Source organism: Kogia breviceps, chromosome 12 (assembly GCF_026419965.1).
Source record: "Kogia breviceps isolate mKogBre1 chromosome 12, mKogBre1 haplotype 1, whole genome shotgun sequence".
In the NCBI taxonomy this organism is placed as follows: domain Eukaryota; kingdom Metazoa; phylum Chordata; class Mammalia; order Artiodactyla; family Physeteridae; genus Kogia; species Kogia breviceps.
Genome location: NC_081321.1, coordinates 43,609,124 through 43,620,816, shown reverse-complemented (window position 1 = coordinate 43,620,816; position 11,693 = coordinate 43,609,124). Strand labels below are relative to the sequence as shown.

Genomic DNA, 11,693 nt, shown 5'->3' with positions numbered 1-11,693 from the left:
TCACGGGCTCTAGAGCGCAGGCTCAGTAGTTGTGGCGCACGGGCTTAGTAGCTCCGCGGTATGTGGGATCTTCCCGGACCAGGGCTTGAAACCGTGTCCCCTGCATTGGCAGGCGGATTCTTAACCACTGCGCCACCAGGGAAGCCCCAATACACATTTATTGAGTGCCTGTTTTGTACCAGGCACTAGGCAGTGCCAGAGTGGGGGACAGAAATAAATCAAAGTCCTTGCCTTGAACAACAACCTCTTGCTGGAGGGCTGGGTTCAGTAGACCGCCTGAGCAGGCTTGGGAAGGACCCAGGTGAGCACAGCATCCACCAGGCTGGCTGGCAGGTAGGAGGCTGGCAGCCAGAGCACCTTGGCGTCCCAGCCCGGGCTGTAGCGGGTTCTGGGGTGACGGGCAGTCAGGGCATGCTCCAGGCACTTGCTCACCTTGGTCAGGTCCGGGTCACAGATCAGGTTCATGATGCGCTGCTGCACTCTCAGATCTGCAGCCCAGCGGACGGTTGTAATCAGTGTCCCTGGCCCGTTCCAGCCTACCTCAGGCCCTAGCTCCTGGGTCCTGGGGCTTGCTGCCCAGTAGAGGTGAGAGGGGTCCTCAGTCCCCTCCCCAGTTTGGGGAGTGGGCAGGTTGCACATGGCCTGGGTGTTCTTCTATGGCATCCCATTCACCCTCACCCCTTCCCTGATTGCCCTACCCACCTCCTCCCAGCAGGCTGGTGTAGGCCTGGCCTTTGTGGCACCCTCATTTCCCTTCATATGCCCCTGCGTGGGCCCATCACTCACACTTGGTGAGGAAGGTCTCCCCATAGAGGGCCTGTGTGGCTGGAGGCAGCCGTGCCCAGCAGGCCTGCAGGTTGTCCTCCAGACTTTCCAGGTTTGTCACAGGGGTTCGGAAGAAGCCAGGCTCCACGATAGAGACTCGTACCCCGAAAGGAGCCACGTCCCGCCTGGAGTGGGGGCAGAGGGAGGTTTCTGGGTTCTTGTGTTTATAGGGAGAGGACTTCAGGGACATGGGTAGGGAGGCTAAGACAGGAAAGCATCACAGGGTCAGTGGTCATGACAGGAAGGGATATCCCCGCTGCCCTGGGATGAGGGGCAAGTGGGGCAGAGGGAAGGAGGTATTTGTGCAGTTTGTTTTCCTTTGTATTCTCTTCTAGCATCTAGAGCAGGGACCTGCAAACTTCTTAAAGGGCCAGACAGTAAATATTTTCCGCACTGCAGATCTAAAATTAATGATATTATGTAGCTGCTTATAAAACCATTTACACTGTCACCATTTAAAAATGTAAAAGCCATTATTAGCTTGTAGGCCGCTGTCGGGATCTGGCCTGAGAACCACAATCTGCCAACTCCTGAGCTGGAAGAACCATATTCCCTAGATCCCAAAACACAGGGTTGAGCCCCAAGTGCTGGATATGGAGGTTGTAGACTGGTATTTGCTGGGGGAGGGCGGGAGTACTCGGCACAGACTGCAGAAGTCCAAGTATAAAGTATGTGTTCTGTGATGCTGATTGGAAAATTAAAAGACTGAGGCATAGGGACAAAAGTAGATATTGATGTTATTTGCTGAGTGATGGTGACAGAAGAAGACTTCCTTCAGGAGGTGGGCCGAGCTTGGGGGAATAGAACTCTGCTCCTGGGACACATCTGTCATCCTTAAGTCTCCCTTGTGCTCTCGTGGGACTTCGAACATTATTGTCTAAAGATGAGGGGCAGGAGAATGTAGTGACCAGGGTCTGTAGGGAAGCAGACCTGGGTATGCGTGCCAGCACTCCCACTAACTATCATGTGGTCTTGGGTAACTTATGTTACCTAAGGGTGTTACCACTTACCCTTACAGGATTTTGGGGAGAATTGAACGAGAAAGTGTTCAGTAGAGGTACTAGCTCGTGGTAAGTAATAGTTGTTATTAGTAATAATAACAATAAGAATGAGAGCGGGCTTTTGGGGGCATTTTCTACGTGCCAGGCTCTGTTGGGGCCTCACATGTACCTCATTTTACTCACGCATGAGGCGGGCCTTCTCATCCTGATTTAACAGAGGAGGAACAAACCGGGGAAAAGAGAAGTAACTGACTAAGGTCACCAAGCTCACATGGGAGAGGGCTGGGATTTGAGCCCACAAACTCGAGCCCTAATCTGTCTCTAAGTTTCCACCACGCCCTGTTTTCATCAGCTCTGCGGGGCAGATGCTAATCTGCTTGTTGAGTGGGCTCCCCCCCTGGACTGGGAGCAGGGCCCTGCACCCCTCACCTCAGGCTGTCAGAGAACGCCTCCAGGCCAAACTTGGAGACACAGTAGCCCCCTCCGTTGGCTGCCAGGCGGCCCAGGACGCTGGTGATGTTGATCACCCGGCCCTGGGCCTGCCGCAGCAGGGGCAGCAGGGCGAGGGTGACCCCGATGGGACCCAGCGTGTTCACATTCAGCACCTGCTGGAAATCCTCCCGTGTCTGCCAAGGTGTGGGCCCGATGATGCCAGCCATGCCAGCATTATTCACCAGACCAAAAAGCCCTGTGGGGAGGTGAGACAGGCACGGGGTACGTGAGGCATTCCAATGGCCCCTCTCCTTTCTGGGAGGGTCTGAGCCCTGCTCCTCCCCCGCAGCCCCTCTAGCTTCCCACAGCCCCTGTGAGTGCACACCTTATGCCCCGTTCCCGGTGGCCCCCTGCCATACTCACCTGCTTCCCCGACGTGTGTTTCCACCCACTTGGCTGCCTGCCGGACGCTCTGAGGATCTGTGACATCCAGCAGGGTGGTGTGGAGTCGAGAGGAGGCCACCCGCTGGAGGTCCTCTGCCCCTGAGGGGGTCAGGCAGCTGGCCAGGACTCGGAAGCCTCTCTGGTCCAGTCTCAGTGCCAGAAGCCGCCCAAAGCCCGAGTCGCAGCCGGTGACAAAGACGAAAGCGTCGCTGGCGGGCAGGCTCTGCCGGTCCCTGAGCAACCACAGTGCTGCGCAGAGCGAGACTCCCAGAAGCAGAGGCAGCCACATGGCCGGACCCCAAGTGACCTGCAGGTGGCAGCCGAAGCTGGGCAGGGAGACTTGTCTAGTTTACTCTGGCCCACCAGCCCTCGCCCCTCATATCTTCCCCCTAGCTGGAAGTCTCTGGTTTGAGCAGACTGGGAAATTATCTGCTTGGCAGATAACTGGCAAACTACAGTTCATCTAAGTAAAGCGAAGATCTGGGCACACCCTGTATCTGGGGGTAACTTAAGTAAAACCAGATGAGCTGGGTCCTGTGTGCAGACCCGCCACACACGAGCAGAGGGATCTTGCTTGTTATCACCTCTTACGTCCTGCTAAACCAGCTGGGCCTTGTTTTTGGAGACACATACGGAGCCCCTGCATTTTAGTCCTGCTGGCTCCAAGCTTACTGTGTGAGGCTGAGCACCTCACTGTGTCTCTGAACCTGTTTTCTCATCTACCAAGTGGGGCTAACACCCAGCATGCCCACCTGGGAGCTGCGGAGGATCAAAGGGGATACAGTGCGAGGCGGCACATGAAAAGCTTTAGGCTTTGAGTTACCAATACATGAATATCTTGCCAGTCTTCTCATAGCCCCCGAGCTCCCAGTACCCCGCTTACCTTCTCAGGGGAAAGCTAGCAGGCACTACAACACCTGAAGTTTCTTCTTCTGCTTTGCTTGAGAAACTTTGCTCCAGGGCTTCCCAGGCTCCCAGACTAGCTACCACTGAGGCCAAAGTCCAAGGCAGGTGGACTGGGTGCCAGAAGTATTAAGTGCATGTGGGGCGCGGTGGGGAAGGAGGAGGAGGAGCCTGGGAGGCTGAGGCCTGTGGGTTGAAGCCAGGGCTTGGTCCAGGCCAGGAGCGCCCAGTGCCCTGCTTGGCTCTCTTTTCCAGTGGGGCTTCCTGACCACCTCTGTCACAGATTCTTTTTTTTGTTTGTTTTTTTTTAAACTGAATTTTTGAATTCCACAAGGCTTAGTCTTTTTTTTTTTTTTTAATTTATTTTTTTGGCTGCGTCAGGTCTTCGTTGCTGCGTGCGGGCTTTCTCTAGTTGCGGTGAGCGGGGGCTATTCTTTGTTGTGGTGCGCGGGCTTCTCATTGCAGTGGCTTCTCTTGTTGCGGAGCACAGGCTCTAGGTGTCCAGGCTTCAGTAGTTGCAGCTCATGGGCTCTAGAGCTCAGTCTCAGTAGCCGTTGCGCACGGGCTTAGTAGCTCCACGGCATGTGGGATCTTCCCGGACCAGGGTTCGAACCCGTGTCCCCTGCATTGGCAGGCGGATTCTTAACCACTGCGCCACAAGGGAAGTCCTGTCACAGATTCTTAAGAGGAGGGATCTGTCATGGATAGCAGCTGCCCCTCTCTGTTGGTGACCTTGCACCTGTCATTCCTCCCCTTTCCCTGCCCTGAAGTGCTCCCATGCCCAAGAATTAATCTCCCAACTGGTCCAGACTCATGACACTGCTTAGCACCAGGCTGGGAGAGGCCGTGAGCACGTGGAGAGGCAGAGAGCCAGAGCTGGACCAGGCCTGCTCCCTGTCTTGTTTCTCTGTGGGAAATGGAAGTCCTGAGTTAGGAAGCTTGGGACAGGGCCCCCTGCCCTTCTCTGAGGAGGGGTGGGAAACTCCCACCCTCTGTTTACCCAACAGTACCTGCATCAGGTACCAGGCCCAAGGAGAAGAGAGTTGAGCTTGTAAGAGGAAGCTAGTTCCAGCCTCTACCCAAAAGGTACCATTGCTCAGGGGAAGTCTTCGAACTTTCCATTCCTACCCCCCACACTGAGCTAGTAGCTCCTTGAGACAGACACAGAGAAATGGAGGCTTGTGTTTTATTCATGGCCTGTCACCCTCCTTCCTGCCTGCCTGGGGGAGGTAGGAGGAGTGGGGGAGGGGAGGGCAGTGGGGCTAGGAGGGGGCCGACTGCAGCTGCCCCTTGTAGACGTACTCCAGCGCGGTGGCAATGGTGCGCATGTCCAGCTCAATGCTCCGAGCCCAGTTCTCCACATCCCCGATTTCCTGGAAGGTGGTGGTGGGGTGCATGAGCCCGGGAGTCAGGGTGGGTGGGGTGTGGCTCTAGGGGATGGATCGGGGCACTTTCATTCCATCCCCTAGAAAGGGCTTTGCATGGACCCACCAGCTGCTTTTACTTCTCTAGCTCTGTGACCCTGGGGCCATAGATTTCTGGGGTTTCTGGGATGACCCCCACTTCCTCCTCAACCCCAGGCCTGAGGTGACCCCACTGGAGGCAGCCAATGGTGGTGCAGGATGTGGCTGGAGACGTAGGGAGCGTGGCCTACCTTGAGTGCCTGGTTGAAGTTCTCCACCATCCCGATCCACTGGCCTGTCTGCTTGGCAAACTGGGCAGCCTGGACCTGTAGGGTCTTCACCTCGTGGTCCAGCTTTCTCTGGTTCATGTAGGCCTGGGCCACGCTAGAGGTTGGAGGAGGAAGGAGGTCAACTCGCCCAGCTGGTGGGGAGTGGTCTCCAGACCTGATACCCCACTGCCAGAGTGGGAGGCCGGTCAGGAGTCAGGCTGGAAAAAACCGTGTGATTTTGGCCATTCCTGGATGTGAGGCAAATGACTACGATGTACATGCAAATGAGCCCGGTCCCTTCCTTCCACTCCCAGGATTCCCAGAAGAGCCTAGCCGGGAGCTGACCAGAAACATACCATTTCCTACCTCCAGAGGAGTTCTTGAAGCTGGGTGAGAAAAGGGAGGGTTAACCTGGTGGGGCTGAGGGGTATCACTGAGGAAGAAGCTGGGAGGGAAAAGGGGGCGTGGGGAAGCTTGGGAAATCCAGGGGCAGGGACACATCTGGCAATGATTGGAAGGCCAGGGATCTGTGCGAGAAGTTGGGAAGGGAAATTGGGCTCCTCCCTGAATCTGGGGTGGGATGGGAGAGCAACCCCCTCCCCAGGAACTCAGGGTCAAGGGAAGATATCCCAAGGGCTGCTTCTTGGCTCTCTCTCCCCGTCCTTCTCCTCTTGCCCACACAGATGAACGAACACACACACTCTCTCTCTCTCTCTCTCTCTCTCTTCCTCTGCTCTAGGCAACAGGTTTTCTATTCTCCTCGATCACGGTTGCCTGCAGTCACATTACTGCCCCAGGGCTGGTATCCCCCCACCCCCGCAATAACTGTGCAATAACTGTTCCCCCTTGTTGGCTGATGAATCTTTCATTCCCCACCCCAAAGCTCTGGGTCAGCTGAGAGACTCCACATCCGCTGCCCCCACCCACTGGAATCTGTGGGGACTGGAGGGGACAAGGGGACAGGGCGGGGGGTGTCCAGAGAGTGGGAAGGACACCTGACAGAGGCTGAGATAGACTGAGCCTTTGTTTTCCTTTCCGGGGAATGAGAGGAGCCGTGGGCAGCAACACAAAACCCTTTCTAATCTGGCTTTGGCTTAGCTGCCCTCTAAGCTGAAAGTGGGGTGGCCCCTAGCAAAGGAGGAGAAGCAGGAGAAGCCTGGGCCAACCACAGAGCAGAGCCCAGGAGGTGCCAATGTGGGAGGGAGGGAACGCACAGACCCTGTCCCTTCTCTCTGGGAGACAGTTGGGTCACAGTACGGGGTGTTGTGGGAGCTGAAACAGTCATAGTAGGGTGTTCCCAATGCTTCAAGATTCCCCTGGGAGTTCCTGAAATCCTCATTTTCCCTGTTGACCTCTTGCTTTCTCTCATTCACACTGCGTGGAGGGAGAGGCCTGGAGGGAAGGGAGATCAGAGGCCCCAACCACAGCCTTCTCTCCCCCTAATCTTCCCGAGATGAGCAATGAAGGTGACAGTTCCTGCCTGGCTCACTTGGGTGACTCAGTCTCTGAATTCACAACCAAGCTATTTGACTTGCCCTGGGGTAGAAGGCATCATACTGCCTCCTTTCTCCCAACAGATGGCCTGGCCATCAGATCATCATCTCTGCAACTTTTCTGGGTTACTCAGGGTCAAGAGGCAATGTTCTTTGCTCCTTCCCAAGTCACTGGTCATTACTGGCATCCTCACTTAGGACCAAAGCAAGGGGTGCTCTCTGGAGACCCAGAAGGAAGGGAAGTGACAGCCTGGCTCTAAGGTGGCTCCTGGCATAGGTTCTGCCCTCACCCTCACCAGCTGTGCCATCGCTTTTCTGCCAGCTGCTCTCCAGGTCTGCCAGAGGGTGGGAGGTGGAGAAGGAGGGACTGGGAAGCTGTGGTCAAGGACGGTGCTCTCCCTCCTGCTGGAAGCGACAGCTGGACTTGTACGGGTGAAGAGAGGTGACCAGATGGCATCAAGTTGTGAGCACCAGGGAAGTTATTGTTGGGAAGGGGAAATCTGGCTGCTTTTCCAACAACCGCAGCTGTTCCTCTCTGCCCTTGTTAGGGGTCAGAGCTGGCTCAAGCTTCTCTCCATAAAAGTTAAGCTGGGTGGGGGGAGGATAGGGGAATGAGTGGAACATCTCATCCCCTCAAGAGCAGTCTGAGGGCTAGACCTTGCCAGTGCCTAAACTTGGGAGGGCAGGGTTGGTGTTGATGGGAAGAGGTTCATACCCCACATTGAGGTGATCCACCAAAGCTTCTGTCAGGCAGGTCGCTGCAGTGATAGCCTCTCGCCTCCTCTTCTCTGGGTGGAGGGGGAAAAGGGATTAGACTGGAGACTTGGTTTTTTGAGGGGTGGTGCTTAAGGTTCCCCCCACCCATTCATTACTATTCTGCTAGTTGTGGGAACATTTCAACTAATCTCAGAGTGCCAGAGCTGAAACGACCTTGCAAAACATAAAGCAAGCCTTTTCATTTTAGCGGTGAGGAAACTGGTACCCTGAGAAGGGAAGCGATTCGCCCAGGGACGCTAACGAGTCTGTGGCAGCGCAAAGGACGCCAGACTCTCAGGGACGCTTTTCCCAATGTCTTGGCTTTAGGATTGGTAACTCCGGGATTCCCAGCCCGGATTCAGGAAACAAGGGCCCCACCCCCATTTCGGTGGTTTCAGGCCTCCAAGAATCCCAGCTCTGCCGGGTCCCCAACACCCTCTTCCCTTCAGGAGCGTTCCTTCCCACTTCCAGGATGAGCGGCTCCCTGAACCAATCGGCACAGCGTTCCGTGACAGAGGGCGGGGCTAGGATGCCGCTGAGATAGCGTGGGGGGCGTTGCCGTGGGGGACGGGAGCGCTGCTAGAGACCAGGGCCCGTTGGCAAGAGAACGGAACTCCCCCCCAAGCTCCTCTAATTCCCTCTCCCACATGCCCGTGCCCACTGGCCTGCGCCCTTCCTTGGATTTGGGCCGTTACTCAAGGTCCAGGCTCCGGGCTGAGGCTAGGCCACGGCGGGAGAGAAAACGGCGGACTGGATATTTGGCTCACCCTGCAGCTCCTTGCGTTCATTCTGCTTGACCTGGTGTTCTTTCAGCAGACGGGACAGCATGGTCGCGGCGGGCTGGGGGCAGGGCGCGCCCGGCCCCCTCCGGCTCCCGGAACTGGAACGAACTGCTCGGCTCCCGCGGGGCCCGGGGTCACGTGGCTGCAGTGTCACGTGAGGCCCGGAACCGCCCTCCTTTTGAGACTTGGGGTGGTAGGTAGTGAGGATCTTGGCTGGGAAGGGAGGGGATAGTAGAGTCAGGTGAGCTCTTGTCTTTATTGGGAGCTCACTTTTGGTGAGTGTGGGAATGTGGGTTTCGCACCCACATTGCAGAACCAGTTTTTAATCTCCTCTGGATCTCAGGCTCCCAGGAGGGTTGTTGTTGCCAGGCTGTCCATCACGGTTCGGTTGTTGCGGGAGCAGAGGCTCCCAGGACTCATTGAAATTCTTTTCCTTCCCTGGCCGTTCCCTCCTGGCAGCTCTGGTCGGTTTTCAGTTGATCCTCAGCTCCTCCCTCTAGGGGGGGAATGCTTTCCTCTCTCTTCCAGCTCTCTGTCTTCTCACCACCCCGCCAAAGTCCCTCAGCTCTGGCTGATCATTGTCGAGAAGAAGCATTTTAGGCCCTTCCAGCGGCCTCCTAGGGAGCTTTGCTAATTTGGCTGGCTATGTGTGGTGAATGTGCAATTCCCTCTCTGTCCTTTTGTGGTGAGGGAATGCAAACCCATTTATTTCAGTTTTACCAGCAGAATAAGCTGCTGCCAAAGTAAAAGGTAAATTATATAACACCTCTCTGAACTACAGAGAAATGCTTCTGGGATTAACCCCAACAAGAAAAACTTATAAACATCAGCAACATATTCTTGCTATTACAACATTCTCTCTTGGTGCACTGTGCACTTATGTGCCAAGTGACTTTGGGCAAGTTGCTTATCCACTCCGGGTGTTGGTTTTCTCCTTAGTAAAATTAGAAGATCGGATTAAATCAGTGGTTCTCAGCCCTGGCTAAACATTAGAATCATCTGGGGAAGTTTTAAAAAATATGCCTCAGTGGGAGACCAATTAACTAGATCTCTGAGGGTGGAGGCCTGGTATAATTATTTTTTAAAAAGTTGTTCAGGTGATTCGTTTTTTTAAAAAAGTAATTAATTAATTTTTTTGGCTGTGTTGGGTCTTCGTTGCTGCTCGTGGGCTTTCTCTAGTTGCTGTGAGCGGGGGCTACTCTTTGTTCCGGTGTGCAGGCTTCTCATTGTGTTGGCTTCTCGTTGTGGAGCACAGGCTCTAGGCGCACGGGCTTCAGTAGTTGTGGCACGGGGGCTTCAGTAGTTGTGGCTCACGGGCTCTAGGGCACAGGCTCAGTAGTTGTGGCGCACGGGCCTAGTTGCTCCGCGGCATGTGGGATCTTCCTGGACCAGGGCTCGAACCCGTGTCCCCCCTGCATTGGCAGGCGGATTCTTTTTTTTTTTTTTTTTTTCGGTACGCGGGCCTCTCACTGTTGTGGCCTCTCCCATTGCGGAGTAGGCTCCGGATGCTCAGGCTCAGCGGCCATGGCTCACGGGCCCAGCCGCTCCGCGGCATGTGGGATCTTCCCGGACCGGGGCACGAACCCGTGTCCCCTGCATCGGCAGGCGGATTCTCAACCACTGCACCACCAGGGAAGCCCCTGGCAGGCGGATTCTTAACCACTGCGCCACCAGGGAAGCCTTGTTCAGGTGATTCTAATGTGCATCCAAGGTTGAGAATCACTGCACTTAACCATATCTAAAGCTATTTCCAACTTTGGCATTCTCTCACTTTGTGATTCAGTTACATAGTTGGAAATTGACTTTATTATATCTACTTGCAGGGGGAGGAGAAATGGAGGCTGATTTATTTATTTATTTATGGCTGCGTTGGGTCTGAGTTGCTGTGCACGGGCTTTCTGTAGTTGCGGTGAGCGGGGGCTACTTTTCGTTGCGTTACATGGGCTTCTCATTGCAGTGGCTTCTCTTGTCGAGGAGCACGGGATCTAGGCGTGCTGGCTTTAGTAGTTGTGGCTTGTGGGCTAAGAGTGCAGGCTCAATAGTTGTGGCGCACGGGCTTAATTGCTCCGCAGCATGTGGCATCTTCCTGGACCAGGGCTCGAACCTGTGTCCCCTGCATTGGCAGGCTTCTTAACCACTGCTCCATCAGGAAAGTCCCACTGATTGATTTAGAATAGAACATTCTTGAATTTTCTGAGTCAGAGTTGAAGATTACCGATTAGTTCATTCAACTCTTTGCAGAGTAGCATCTTAAATCCCGGGAGGTGTACAAGTGTCAAAGGATTAGTGAGTGAAATGGTTAAGTGGCAGCATAAAGCAGAACATTAAGTGCCAAAATAAAAACTCTGAATAAAGAGTGTTGGATACTGTGTTTTTCCTTATATGTATACTTTTTTTTTTTTTTCGGTACGCGGGCCTCTCACTGCTGTGGCCTCTCCCGTTGCGGAGCACAGGCTCCGGACATGCAGGCTCAGCGGCCATGGCTCACGGGCCCAGCCGCTCCGCGGCATGTGGGATCTTCCCGGACCGGGGCACGAACCCACGTCCCCTGCATCGGCAGGCGGACTCTCAACCACTGCGCCACCAGAGAAGCCCTGTGTGTACTTCTTTAACAACATATCCTGAGTTCTTACCATGTGTGAATCACTTTACGTGTATTATTTCATTTAATTCCTAGAACAATCATGTGAAGTATAATAACTGTCATCCCCAGTTTGCAGAGGAAGAATCTGCAGTACAGAGCAGTGCAGTAATAGTGCTCATAAGTGGTCTAGCTAGGATACAGATCTGGGCTATCTGAGGCCAGAGCTTGAGTGTAGCCACTGTACTATACTGTAGAAGCCATGGGAGAGAACCCAGGAGGGGGAGGCCCAGAAGCACTTTTGGAGACGGCTCCATGTCTCTTGTCATTATACCTCTCTATGCTTGTGGGGCATCAGTTGGAGGGAATCCTGGTAGTGGGGGGAGTGTTTGGGAAGAGGCTCTGCTCCAGAGAGGAGCTGATCAATAGAAGCGGGAAGAGTGAGAGCATTGCACGGTAGCCTGGCCTGGTCCTCCCCCACTCTGGCTTTTGCTTCCAACCGCAGTGAGCAAGCAAAATAGAGGCAGATTGGAAGATGCCTGGTGCCTCACTCGCAAAGCTGGGAGAGAAAGGCAGGGGTTGGCCGGGGTGCCAGAGAATGGTGACAAGCGGATTGTGAAACAGATGGCAGGGGCTAACGAGGGAGGGTTGGTGTTGGGGGTTTCAGTGGTGAGTCTGTACTGTTAAGATCAGGATGACTCATGGAGAGTGCCAGGCTCATCCTGTATTACCCTCACCCCGTTGGTACAACTGCCTGACATTTTCACAACGGTATAGAGGCTGCCAGGACTCTGCGGACATCAG

At 54.7% G+C, this 11,693-nt stretch overlaps 1 protein-coding gene and 1 long non-coding RNA gene across 2 annotated transcripts; one reads left to right on the top strand and one right to left on the bottom strand.

Moving 5' to 3' along the window:
- Positions 1–128: 128 nt before the first annotated feature.
- RDH5 (retinol dehydrogenase 5) lies at positions 129–3,036 on the bottom strand. Its single transcript, XM_059081499.2, has 4 exons — positions 2,682–3,036; positions 2,256–2,514; positions 787–950; positions 129–488 (listed from the first exon to the last, which is right to left on the bottom strand). Exons 1-4 carry the CDS (start codon positions 2,989–2,991, stop codon positions 265–267), a joined length of 957 nt encoding a protein of 318 aa, XP_058937482.1. The 5' UTR covers positions 2,992–3,036; the 3' UTR covers positions 129–264.
- Positions 3,037–5,589: 2,553 nt separating this feature from the next.
- On the top strand, positions 5,590–6,129 carry LOC136792270 (uncharacterized). Its single transcript, XR_010835823.1, has 2 exons — positions 5,590–5,667; positions 6,017–6,129. It is a non-coding gene; the product is annotated as an uncharacterized lncRNA (long non-coding RNA).
- The last annotated feature ends 5,564 nt before the right edge of the window (positions 6,130–11,693 follow it).

Excerpts from the sequence above, each read along its gene's own strand:
- RDH5 (XM_059081499.2), bottom strand. The coding sequence starts at position 2,991 with ATGTGGCTGCCTCTGCTTCTGGGAGTCTCGCTCTGCGCAGCACTGTGG. Across the intron at positions 2,515-2,681 it reads AACACACGTCGGGGAAGCAG|GGCTTTTTGGTCTGGTGAAT; the intron begins GTGAGTATGGCA and ends ACCTCCCCACAG. Across the intron at positions 489-786 it reads GGAGACCTTCCTCACCAAGT|ATCTGAGAGTGCAGCAGCGC; the intron begins GTGAGTGATGGG and ends GCTGGGCTGCAG.